The 13,051-nt window shown below is 43.6% G+C and overlaps 1 protein-coding gene across 1 annotated transcript in view; it reads left to right on the top strand.

The window, feature by feature from the left end:
* Positions 1 to 13,051, top strand: part of megf10 (multiple EGF-like-domains 10) — a 95,609-nt gene that overhangs the window by 69,366 nt on the left and 13,192 nt on the right. Inside the window, exons 9-13 of the mRNA XM_024381561.1 lie at positions 337 to 549; positions 3,053 to 3,227; positions 3,654 to 3,774; positions 4,353 to 4,516; positions 11,455 to 11,557. Coding sequence (XP_024237329.1) covers positions 337 to 549; positions 3,053 to 3,227; positions 3,654 to 3,774; positions 4,353 to 4,516; positions 11,455 to 11,557 — 776 coding nt within the window. The remainder of the gene's footprint in view (positions 1 to 336; positions 550 to 3,052; positions 3,228 to 3,653; positions 3,775 to 4,352; positions 4,517 to 11,454; positions 11,558 to 13,051) is intronic.

Genomic DNA, 13,051 nt, shown 5'->3' with positions numbered 1-13,051 from the left:
TCAACAACAAAATAGTGATCAAATTACGATCATACATCTGTATGGGCTTGAACACACCAAAATAGCGTTTGCCTGCAGAGAGTAGTTGCAAACCAGTTTTACATGTAGAATGGCGTGAAAATGTCATACTGAAGGATCAGTAGACGAACGAGAGATCCACATTCGGTGCAATGTGTCACAGTATTAGTCACATTATGTCCCCACTTGCAGTGTGTTGCAGTATGTACAGAAACACTATCCTTAAACCTGGCCTTGAGCAGTAGTCAAGAAGTTCCCTCACAGGAAAAAGAAAGTTATTTGAAATGAATTGAATTGATCCATCGCCCTTCTCCCCAGGTGCCAGGAAGAGTGCCCGGTGGGTACATTTGGCGTGTCCTGCCGCCAGACGTGTCGCTGTGAGAACGGAGCCAAGTGCTACCACATCAGTGGCGCGTGTCTGTGTGAACCGGGCTACACGGGGGAGATGTGCGAGGTGCGCCTCTGTCCCGAGGGACACTATGGCCTCAAGTGTGACAAGAGGTGTCCCTGCCACGCCGAGAACACACGCAGGTAATACCCACTCATTGGCACATATGATACGATATACGTTGCAGTACATACAACACAACACAGTATATTACATTATCCCGGAGCTCATTCTAGAATTAACATTATAAACTGGGTGGGTCGAACATTTCTTTTTACTGCTCTAATTACCTTGGTAACCAGTTTATAATAGCAATATGGCACCTCAGGGTTTTGTGGTATATGGGCAATATACGAAGGCTAAGGGCTGTATCCACGCACTCCGTGTTGTGTCCCTCGAAACAATAGCCCTTAGCCATATTGGTCATATACCACACCCCCCTGGGCCTTATTGCTTAATTCTAGAAGCATGCTCTAATATAATGGAGATCATCCTATAAGGATAATGTGATTATCCCTGAGATCATTCTAGAATGGACATTCTATAATCATGCTCTAATCTATAATGGAGATCATCCTATAAGGATAATGTGATTATCCCTGAGATCATTCTAGAATGGACATTCTATAATCATGCTCTAATCTATAATGGAGATCATCCTATAAGGATAATGTGATTATCCCTGAGATCATTCTAGAATGGACATTCTATAAGCATGCTCTAATCTATAATGGAGATCATCCTATAAGGATAATGTGATTATCCCTGAGATCATTCTAGAATGGACATTCTATAATCATGCTCTAATCTATAATGGAGATCATCCTATAAGGATAATGTAGTTATCCCTGAGATCATTCTAGAATGGACATTTTAGAATCATGCTCTAATCAATAATGCAGATCATCCTATAAGGATAAAGTAATTATCCCTGACATCATTCTAGAATGGACATTCTATAATCATGCTCTAATCTATAATGGTGATCATCCTATGAGGATAATGTAATTATCCTTGCACTAATTACACTACTCACAACCATTATCATGCTCCACCAATTGAGCCACACAAATTAAGAATCTATCATTGAATTGTTTTATTCAGCCCTACACCTCTCACAGTATATTGATTGTACTACAGTAACATTAATGATTCAAAGTTTAACAAGACTGTTGGATGTCATTCAAAGTGTCTGGGTGTGTGTGTGTGTGTGTGTGTGTGTGTGTGTGTGTGTGTGTGTGTGTGTGTGTGTGTGTGTGTGTGTGTGTGTTGCGTGCGTGCGTGTGTGTGTGTGTGTGCGCGGCGGGTAGCTGGGTGGGTCGGAGGGGAGTCAGACAGTTCTCCATTGTGCCACTGCCTGTGTATTAGACAAACTGGCACAGCTGGCAGGCTCCATGTGTTGTGAGGGGGACAGCTGCTCTGCTCTGTCTCAATGGGGCTGCTGTGTCAGGTAGGAGCAGCTGCTACTCAAACAGGTACCACGGCAACAACGGTATTGTGCCACATGTGCATGCAGCAAACCCGCCCCGGCTGTTACATTGTTTAATCCCGCCTCCTGTGAGGGCATTTGGAGAAAGTTCTGGAGATGTTCTGTTTAATTAGTGTTGTGTTAAGTACTAAAATAAATGTTTGAACCAATGACTGTATGGTTTGAACTTGATCTCTGAGGAATTGATTCATTTAGAGAGAAAAAAAAATATTGACACAATTACCTACAGTATATGCAAAGCTGGAAAGTTTTAGAGCCTGTGTCATTACTATTCAGTACCAGTAGAAATGTTTAAACCAATTACTTTATGGGTTGAACCATAGAGGTACAAAGAGGACTTACTTTGTATCTGTGCTATAGTGGCTTCTGTGACAGCATGGGCGGTGCCATTGAGGGCTAGCTCAATTTGAAGAAGAAGACAATGCTCTGATCATTGGCTGATCCCTCCCAACCCATAGGAATACCCATCCAGTAGACTACTTTAAAATAGTGGAAGCCCTCAATGGCAATATCCATGTTAAAACGGGTTTTATTTGTCCAGAGCCCTCTTTCTAGCTCTATGGTTTTAAATCTGTATCCGAAAAGCTGATTCATTCATGAGAACTTTATTGACACACTTACATTAATGACATACAGAGCTTTTCCATATGTTTTTTTATTTGAACATGGGGGTAAAGTGAGAGGTATAGATGTAATGAACGTATTCCTATGCCTTGGTTTCCTTATATTACACATTTAAGGCACTTTGCACTTCATGTTCTCTCTTTAGTTTGTGTAGTTGTTTCAACCCAGTATACAGTGTATATTTGATTTGATATACAGAGGTTTCATGTGAAAAGTCAAACGGTCATTGACTGTTTTCTGTTATTACAATGATACGGTATTGTTACATTTTCCCATGCTCTATAGGGTACTTCTATTTTCCTTAGATATTTACCAAGCGTAAACACAACCCAAATAAATAAGACACTAAAGTAATTTGGCAAAACAAACATAAAAAAATGTCTTATACATTATTAATATGCTAGTCGTTTATTAGCTAGATTCACATTTGAGTGTTGGCGTACTTGGTGTCCAGACAAGATGTCACAACAGAGTTATCCGATGATATCAATGACAGTCCATTGTCCTCTTTTGTCTCCCTGTTTTGTGCCCAGCTGCCACCCGATGTCTGGCGAGTGCTCGTGCCAGCCTGGCTGGTCGGGGACCTACTGTAATGAGACGTGTACACCCGGCTTCTTCGGCGAGTCGTGCCAGCAAGTGTGCCAATGCCAGAATGGTGCCGACTGCCACAGCGTGACCGGGGAGTGCATCTGCGCTCCTGGCTTCAAGGTAAAGCCACTATGAGGGGTCTAGAAAGGCTCTGTGAAAGGTTATGAAGGCTAATGAGTGGTAATATACTCCATGTCCAGTCTAATAATGCTACAGTAGCCTAAATCATTCATAACATTATTGATTATACATTGTGTTCTGAAGAAGTAACAGTTGACTTTATTAAGGTGGTGTATACTTGGAATTGTAAGAAGGTCCAAGGATTGGACTGACTTAGTCTTGAGCATTCTAACAGACTGTCTAACAGACAGTATTCACTCGTAATTCCATTGTGATGTTACCTGGGTCATGTTCAATAAGGAGAAAATGTTATGAAATGTTTTCTACGGTATGCCTCCCTGAACACGACCCACTTACCACGTATGATGAATAACACAAAATCAACTAAACTATAGTACAGGAATGCTAACAGTATTTCCATTGCAGGGGTCCGACTGTTCCACAGCCTGCCCATCAGGGACCCACGGGATCAACTGCTCTGCCACGTGTGGCTGTAAGAACGGGGCACAGTGCTCTTCAGTGGATGGAGCCTGCTCCTGTAAAGCAGGTAGGCTGCTTACACCAGGGAATTCTGTGTGTGTAAGGCTAGCCCATTCAAGGAGCACATACAGTAGAAATACAGTAGAAATACAATAGAATGTAGTAGAAATACAGTAGAAATACAATAGAATATAGTAGAAATACAGTAGAAATACAATAGAATGTAGTAGAAATACAGTAGAAATACAATAGAATGTAGTAGAAATACAGTAGAAATACAATAGAATATAGTAGAAATACAGTAGAAATACAGCAGAATATAGTAGAAATACAGTAGAATAAAGTAAAAAAGCAGTAGAAATAAAGTAGAAATGCAGTAGAATACAGTAGAATATAGTAAAAATACAGTAGAACTGCAGTAGAAATCTTAACTTACATATGAAAGCAAAACTTAATTTGTAATTTGTGGATCTGCTGGATCATTCTACTTATGCAGTGGCATTTGGGTACGACTCTTTGGGGACCAATTCATATTCTCAATTAAAGATTTACAAGCATAACTGTAGACACTAGTTCATTCGAGAGAAATTGACTACTCCTCTGTTAAACTATGTTGATGTTCAAAATGTCTTCTCCCCCTTCCAGGTTGGCACGGAGTGCACTGCTCCATCAACTGCCCCAGTGGCACATGGGGGCTGGGGTGTAACCTCACCTGTATGTGTGGCAACGGGGGCGCCTGCAACGCCCTCAACGGACAGTGCACCTGTGCCCCCGGCTGGAGGGGTGAGAGGTGTGACCTCCACTGCCAGGTGAGTGATGTTGTCCCCCCCACCCGCCCATGTCGCACAGTGATGACATCTTTATAGGTTATAACACTCTTATTATCTTCCTATAATATTATGATGAATGTGTACAACGTAATAGGCATATATATTATTATCTCAACTTAATTTCAGTTGGGGAAAAAGGTGGTGAAAGCTTTGATAAGATCAAACCACAGAACACTCTAGATACATTGCGTACAATGCTGGCTTTGATAGGGATCTGTGAACTACAATATGCACAGTTAGATATACATCACACCAGTGCTTAATTTGAGCTTGATCCTGCCGGAACAGAATCGGGCACCTCTCCGTTTTGGAATGTTTTGTTCTAGTACCTATTTGGATCCTGTACCTCTCTAGGCATTTAAAATAATGTACTTTTTTCTACGTAAATATTATAATTAAAGCAATCTAAGTTCATTTGAGTGTCCTCTTCGTTAATTCTCCTGCCCCCCAAAAAAAACGTTATGGGAAAAAGTAGATTTTCAGCCCGGCCTAATATTCTAAGAGTTCGGGTTGTGCCGTACCGGGTTTATGGTGGCTGGGCCGTGGCTGTGTGAGAAGTGCACCAGTATCTCACATAACTAGAATTAGATTAACTTTATATGATCTCTCTCTCTTCTGATAGACATGAGCCTGCAACTCTCATCTCTCCAACGTTGCACTTCATCCTTTATTTACTTATAGAAGCATAGCGGCACGAAGGGTTCTGAAGGAACTGCAGCACCCCTGATAAATTGAAATACATTTGCCAAAGTTATAGAAATGCTGCTATCTGTTGATGAAATCATTCAGAATAGCCAACTACACCATGAGAATAACTATGATGTAGCCACAGATCAATAGCTTATGTTTTTAAATAGCCTAACTATAGACTGCCAACAGTCGGGAACCCGCAGCAAATCTGCCAACAGTCGGGAACTCGCAGCAAATCTGCCAACAGTCGGGAACTCGCAGCAAATCTGCCAACAGTCGGGAACTCGCAGCAAATCTGCCAACAGTCGGGAACTCACAGCAAATCTGCCAACAGTCAGGAACTCGCAGCAAATCTGCCAACAGTCGGGAACTCGCAGCAAATCTGCCAACAGTCGGGAACTCACAGCAAATCTGCCAACAGTCGGGAACTCACAGCAAATCTGTCGGTGAAAAAACATAATGCAGACAAAACAGCCCTTTCTCAATATTTCAAATACAATCGAGGGAAAACACAGGTTGGAAAGCAAATGGCTCCTGCTGAAAAGCTAAGATTATGCTGATTGATCAACTTCCAAATGTTGTTTTACTAAAGAGAGAGAGAGAGAGAGAGACAGAGAGAGGGGCTTTTGCCACAAAGCATCACCAGCAAGTGAGCTGCGCATCATTGGGTCAGTCAGTGAAACTGGAAGGCATTTTTAACTCCCTCCTCATATTGTAGCCTACAGTATGTGTCTCCACACACCTAGAGATAGGCTATTGATGGATTCAAGACAAGGTCATTTTCACTGATCTCAGATTCTCAGTTTGTCAGTGTCAAAGTAACCTGTCATTTCCATAATTTCTGCTGTATTAAAAAAGATTCTGCTAAAGTCTCCAGTCATGTAAAATGACATAGAATTGAATGAAATGTGTTTAGAAAAGGCCACATTTTTCCCAGACCCTAGTCTACTTAAAATGTTCCCAAAGTGTGCAACTTTTCCAAGTGCCTCTACTGTACTGCTCTATGTCACTACGCAAATACCATGAAATGTATTATAAAGGTGATTTTTTTCCCCAGTACCTCAGAACTCCCCAGGTCACTCCCCTCTTGCCCTAACTTTTTGTTTCCGACATCTCCCGATTTACAAATGAACAACTGCATCACACTGACTCTGACCTCCATAGAACTTGAGCAGCATTCTTACAGCCAATTTGCATTGGAAACTCGCAAATGTGAAACTTGTGAAAGTGTGTTTCGTGGCCAATTGCTCCCTTGAAGAAACTGCAGCTCTAGCACTTGCGGTGGAGTCTTGAGCAGTCACATGCTATGCTAAGCGCTAGTCCTTTGATCCACAGCTTTCTGTAATGATTTAGCAAATCCACCCTCTTCCAAGAGCTACTTGCCATTCAGGAAGTCAGGAGTTGGTGGATTAAGACTCTTTTCCCAATAGCGTGGTGTCGAGAAGCTCCAAATCTAGAGGATTTGTTCTTATATCTGCATACAAAGCCATATACCAGTTTAATGGTAGTTTCAAACAAGGTGGTGATGATGGAGGAGGTCAAATTAAGATTTAAAGCAGATACAGTGAAATGTGGAATGAATCAAACATAACAAATATTTCACTCAGATGTTTAATGTTAGTGTCCATTAATAGAACGCATCACAAGTACTCAGTACTCAGTGTGAAATACCATACAGTATAATTCATATCGGCAGTTTTGCCTTCCGAGGTCCATAGTTTCAGGAGTTTTCCAGGACACTGGTTTAATCTTGTGAGGATGAAAACAGTCTTTATTGAACACACATGAAATAAGCTTACCAAATCATAGGAGTAGTCCTGGGTGAGCTAGTGTTTGCTTAAACGGATTTCAACACCATTTATTTTCTGCATCATTTCCAATCCCCTATATTTTTTCGTAAATATATATATTATATATACAGTACAAGTCAAAAGTTTGGACAGACCCGACTCATTTTTCTTTATTTTTACTATTTTCTACATTGTAGAATAATAAGACATCAAAACTACGAAATAACACATATGGAATCATGTAGTAACCAAAAAAAGTGTTAAACAAATCAAAATATATTTTAGATTTTAGATTCTTCAAAGTATCCACCCTTTGCCTTGATGACAGCTCTGCACACTCTTGGCACTCTCTCAACCAGCTTCATGAGGTAGTCACCTGGAATGCATTTAAATTAACAGATGCGCCTTGAACAGCTCAAATAAGCAAAGAGAAATTATAGTCCATCATTACTTTAAGACATGAAGGTCAGTAAACCTGGAACATTTCAAGAACTTTGAAAGTTTCTTCAAGTGCAGTCGCAAAAGAACATCAAGCACAATAAAGAAAAACACCTGAATGAGTGTGTCCAAACTTTTGACTTGTACTGTATATAACATTCTATTGGTTGGGCCTCCCGAGTAGCACAGTGGTCTACGGCTCTGTCGCAGCCAGCCATGACAGTGGCGCACAATTGGCCCAGCATTGTCCGGGTTAGGGGAGGGTTTGGCTGGCAGGGATGTTTCTGTCCCATTGCGCGCCAGTGACTCCGGCTGGCTTCCGGGTTAAGTGGTTGTTGTGTCAAGAAGCAGTGCGGCTTGGCTGGGTTGTGTTTCGGAGTACGCACGGTTCTCGACCTTCGCCTCTCCCGAGTCCGTACGGGAGTTACAGCGACAGGACTGTAACTACAGATTGGATACCATGAAAAAGGGGTCAAATAATATATAACATTGGTTGCAAGAATGATTGTATTATACATTTAATTGAAAAACTCTGCATTTTGAATCCAGTGTTGTTTTGTGTATCAGTTCATAAACCATGTGCCATGGAATTATCGAAAATCTCTTCCCAACTATTTTACAATCTAAGTTTTTTGGTCCTTAATTGAAACTGGCATACTTTTTTATTTATCACAGTTTTCTTTAGCCAATTTTGGTCTTTAATGCAGACAAGTTCCTTACTTTCTCCCCTTTCCACTTGCCTCTTCCATTATTGCGGTAATGCTCAGAATAGTTGGTATTTTTGAGTAGAGCAGACATTTCAATATATTTTTGTTTCCTGCATGTGTGACATAACTACACCTGTCCTATTTATGATATCATTTACAAAGATAATACCTTTTTTAAACATTTGTCCAAAAATATGTATTTTTAATCAATTAGTATATTTGAGTTTAACCATAATATTTGTTCGGCCTTTTCTGGTGGATTAAACTGAAATTGCAACCAAATTCTCTGGCTTGTTTTAAAAATAGTGATATTTTAGAGCTCATTTCATTTTCAAATAACTGAAAGTTTAAGGTTGTAATCTGAATAAAGGGGAAAAGGTCATTCTTGAACAAGGGGTGAAACATTCTTACTAATCTGCTAGAGAACCAGTTTGAATTTAAGTATAACTTTTGTATGACTGAAGCCTTTAGTGAGAGGTCTAATGCTTTAATATTTAATCATTTCTGCCCCAGAATTCATATTCATTATATAAATAGGCCTGTTTAATTTTGTCTGGCTTGCCATTTCAAATAAAATGTCATATTCTTTGCTCGTATAATTTAAAAAACAAGTCTCTGGGTGTAGGCAAGGCCATATGCAAATAGAGAAACTGGGATATGACTAAAGAGTTCATCAGAGTAATTTTGCCACAAATAGACAGGTATTTTCCTTTTCAAGGTAGCAAGATCATATCTATTTTTGCCAACTTTCTATTAACTTTCTATCATCTCAAAAGAATGAAATTATCTCACTACAATACATTTGTATTTGTATTGTTTTGAGATGAATACCAAGTATGCCCACTTCAACGTGAAGACCAACACGGTAATGTAGAAGTTGTATTTTTTAGTAATCCAATAAATAATATAGTACACTTATTATAATTTGGTCGTGATCCAGAGAGGTTAGAAAAAGTATCTAGATCCTCTATGAGGCTGTTGAGGGATCCAAATTGTAGATTTAAAACAGAATATGAATCATCAGCGTACAATGACACCTTTGTTTTTAAGCCCTGGATATCTAGGTCCTTGATATTATTGTTGGATCTTATTTTAATAGCTAATGTTTTAGTCGCTAACGTAATAGCCATAATAAATAGATGTGCCGATAGTGTTGATTGAAATTAATGAAAAGACATCAGGCTGCACCTGAAACAAAACTGGGACTGGGACTGGGACTGGGACTGGGACAACTGGGACTGAGACTGGGACTGGGGGACTGGACTGACTGGGACTGGGACTGGGACTGGACTGGGACTGGGACTGGGACTGGGACTGAGACTGAGACTGGGACTGGACTGACTGAGACTGGGACTGGGACTGGACTGAGACTGGACTGGGACTGGGACTGGGACTGGGACTGGGACTGGAGACTGGGACTGAGACTGACTGGGACTGGACTGACTGACTGACTGGGACTGACTGGGACTGGGACTGGGACTGACTGGGACTGAGGGACTGGACTGACTGGGACTGGGACTGGGACTGAGACTGACTGGGACTGGGACTGGGACTGACTGACTGGGACTGGGACTGAGACTGGGACTGAGACTGAGACTGGGACTGGGACTGGACTGGGACTGACTGACTGAGACTGACTGGGACTGGGACTGGGACTGGGACTGAGACTGGACTGACTGGGACTGAGACTGGGACTGAGGACTGGGACTGGGACTGAGACTGGACTGGGACTGGGACTGGGACTGGACTGGGACTGAGACTGGGACTGACTGACTGGGACTGGGACTGAGACTGAGACTGAGACTGGACTGGGACTGGGACTGAGACTGAGACTGGGACTGAGACTGAGACTGGGACTGAGACTGGGACTGAGACTGAGACTGGGACTGGGACTGGGACTGAGACTGGGACTGACTGACTGGGACTGAGACTGGGACTGGGACTGGGACTGGGACTGAGACTGGGACTGACTGACTGAGACTGGGACTGAGACTGAGACTGACTGAGACTGGACTGAGACTGGGACTGAGACTGGGACTGGGACTGGGACTGGGACTGGGACTGAGACTGGGACTGAGACTGGGACTGAGACTGGGACTGAGGACTGGGACTGAGACTGGGACTGAGACTGGGACTGGGACTGAGACTGGGACTGGGACTGGGACTGGGACTGACTGACTGGGACTGAGACTGGGACTGAGACTGAGACTGGGACTGAGACTGGGACTGGGACTGAGACTGGGACTGGGACTGGGACTGGGACTGACTGGGACTGGGACTGAGACTGACTGACTGGGACTGACTGACTGGGACTGAGACTGACTGGGACTGAGACTGGGACTGGGACTGGGACTGGGACTGAGACTGGGACTGGGACTGGGACTGGGACTGAGACTGGGACTGGGACTGAGACTGGGACTGAGACTGGGACTGAGACTGGGACTGAGACTGAGACTGGGACTGGGACTGAGACTGGGACTGGGACTGAGACTGGGACTGAGACTGACTGGGACTGAGACTGGGACTGGGACTGAGACTGGGACTGGGACTGAGACTCTGACTGAGACTGGGACTGAGACTGGGACTGGGACTGAGACTGGGACTGAGACTGAGACTGAGACTGGGACTGAGACTGGGACTGAGACTCTGACTGAGACTCTGACTGAGACTCTGACTGAGACTCTGACTGAGACTGGGACTGAGACTGAGACTGGGACTAGGACTGGGAAAGGCTGCCTAATGTACATGCACAACGTTTACCAAATATACTGTGTGTTGTATGCAGAATCTGTCAAAACATCAGTCGATGGCCTCCCGAGTGGTTCAGTGGTCTAAGGCTGTGCCACTAGAGGTCCTGGTTCGAGTCCAGGCTTGGTCGCAGCCGGCCGCAACCGGGAGACCCATGGGGCGGCGCACAATTGGCCCAGCGTCGTCCGGATTAGGGGAGGGTTTGGCCGGTAGTGATGTTCTTGTACCATCGCGCTCTAGCAACTCCTGTGGCGGGCTGGGTGCAGTGCACGCTGACACGATCGCCAGGTGTGCGGTGTTTCCTCCGACACATTGGTGCGGCTGGCTTCCGGGTTAAGCGGGAATTGTGTCAAGAAGCAGTGCGGAGGACGCACGGCTCTCAACCTTCGCCTCTCCCTAGTCTGTTCGGGAGTTGCAGCGATGGGACAAGACTGTATCTACCAATTGAATACCATGAAATTGTGGAGAAAAAGGGGTAAAAAAGAAGAAGTTACAATTAAAAAATAAACATCAGTCTAAACGGCATCTTTTGGGTTTTCTCCAGGATGGCACCTATGGCATGGACTGTAGGGAGCGCTGTGACTGTAGCCATGCCGACGGGTGCCACCCCTCCACGGGGTACTGTCGCTGCCTTGCTGGATGGACAGGTGAGTCTGGAGCCTTAACCTGTAGAACCCTCTAGTTTACAAGATTATCCATCCGTCCATTCATCCTATCCACCCATCCATCCACCCACCCATCCATCCAATCCAAATCCAAAATTACTGGGAATATTTATTGACTTTGCCTCAAATTTAAACCACTGTTAAAAGTAGTTGTACGACTATACCACCTGCCTCTGGATGATTTGACCTGTAAGCATGGCCCAAAAACTGTGTCACCAGTAAGTCTCCTATCTTTCCCTCTCTTCTCCCGTGTTTTGTGTAGGTCCATACCTACACAGCATACTGATGTCAGACCTTTAAAAACTGCGGCATTTCTTCCAAGCTACTTAGCCGGACATTTATCGCCAGCATTCCGCCATCGCCTAGCAACGCGCACACAGCCCCTCAATGAGCCCTTTGTCCCCAGCCTGGGCACCGCACTCCATCACACTGTTGCCTATCACCCCCTGAGCATCAAAACATCCCAGAGAGAGAGGGAGAGAAAGTGAGGGGTGGGATGGAGGAAAAGGGGAGAGCATCAAAACAACCCAGAGAGAAAGAGATAGAGAGAGAAAAGGGAGAAAGAGAGGCGGGGAGGGAGGGAGAGAGAAAGTGAGGCAGAGAAAGCTAGAGAGAGAAAGAGGGAGAAAACAGAGGGAGATGAGAAAAGAGGGGTAAGGGAAACATAGAGGGGGAGAAAGCCTTTGACACAGAGAGGGAAGGGAAAGAGGAAAAGAGTGAAGAGAGAGAGAGATGTGAGGGAGACGAAGAGAGAGGTGGCAAAAAGACGGAGAGAGGAAGAGAGAGGTGGCAGAGGGAGTGAGAAAAAACAGAGTGAGTCAGGGAAGAGGAAGGAGGGGGAGAACTCCCTGGTTCTCAGATACGGTTCAATTTCCAACAGAGGAAAACAAGTTTTTTGTCACAGCTTGTCCTGCCAACTCCAAGTTAATATCTCTCTCATATTACATGCGTTTACACTTAAAAGTTTGAGAACTGTCTCTTTTTTCATAAACACGCTCAACATGCTTTGCCCATGCCTTTGTTGAAGTGATTCAGGGGGGAAGACAATGTAATTGGGAAACTCTATAGTGTCCAATCTCCCCATTGAAGCGTTCTCTTTATCCACCAAGAGGCACAGTGCCCAGACAGTCTTGTGTGCTGCTCTTGTATGGCCCATATTGTCATAGTCTGAAACCAATCCCCTTGGACAATAACAAAGGGCCGTATGGTTTGTCTCACCTTTCTATTTCATGTTCTCAGGAGGAAAAAGTTAACTTAGTGTCATTCCTGCTAAGTCCTAGAGATACAAATCTTGGTGTGTTTTTTTTTCTGCTTTAAAATGGCTTGCTCGATAGAGACAGAGAATGTGAGAAGCATTGCAGGTTAAAACGACTTGCGGACAAATTGCTGGCAAATTGAATCATATTACTCATTTGGCACAGGGCTGCTTCTGTGTCACCAGCCAAAAGTTAAAGTAATGTAGACCATCAAAAGAGT

This window comes from Oncorhynchus tshawytscha, linkage group LG20 (genome assembly GCF_018296145.1).
Source record: "Oncorhynchus tshawytscha isolate Ot180627B linkage group LG20, Otsh_v2.0, whole genome shotgun sequence".
In the NCBI taxonomy this organism is placed as follows: Eukaryota; Metazoa; Chordata; class Actinopteri; order Salmoniformes; family Salmonidae; genus Oncorhynchus; species Oncorhynchus tshawytscha.
This window is presented reverse-complemented; position numbering and strand designations above follow the sequence as displayed.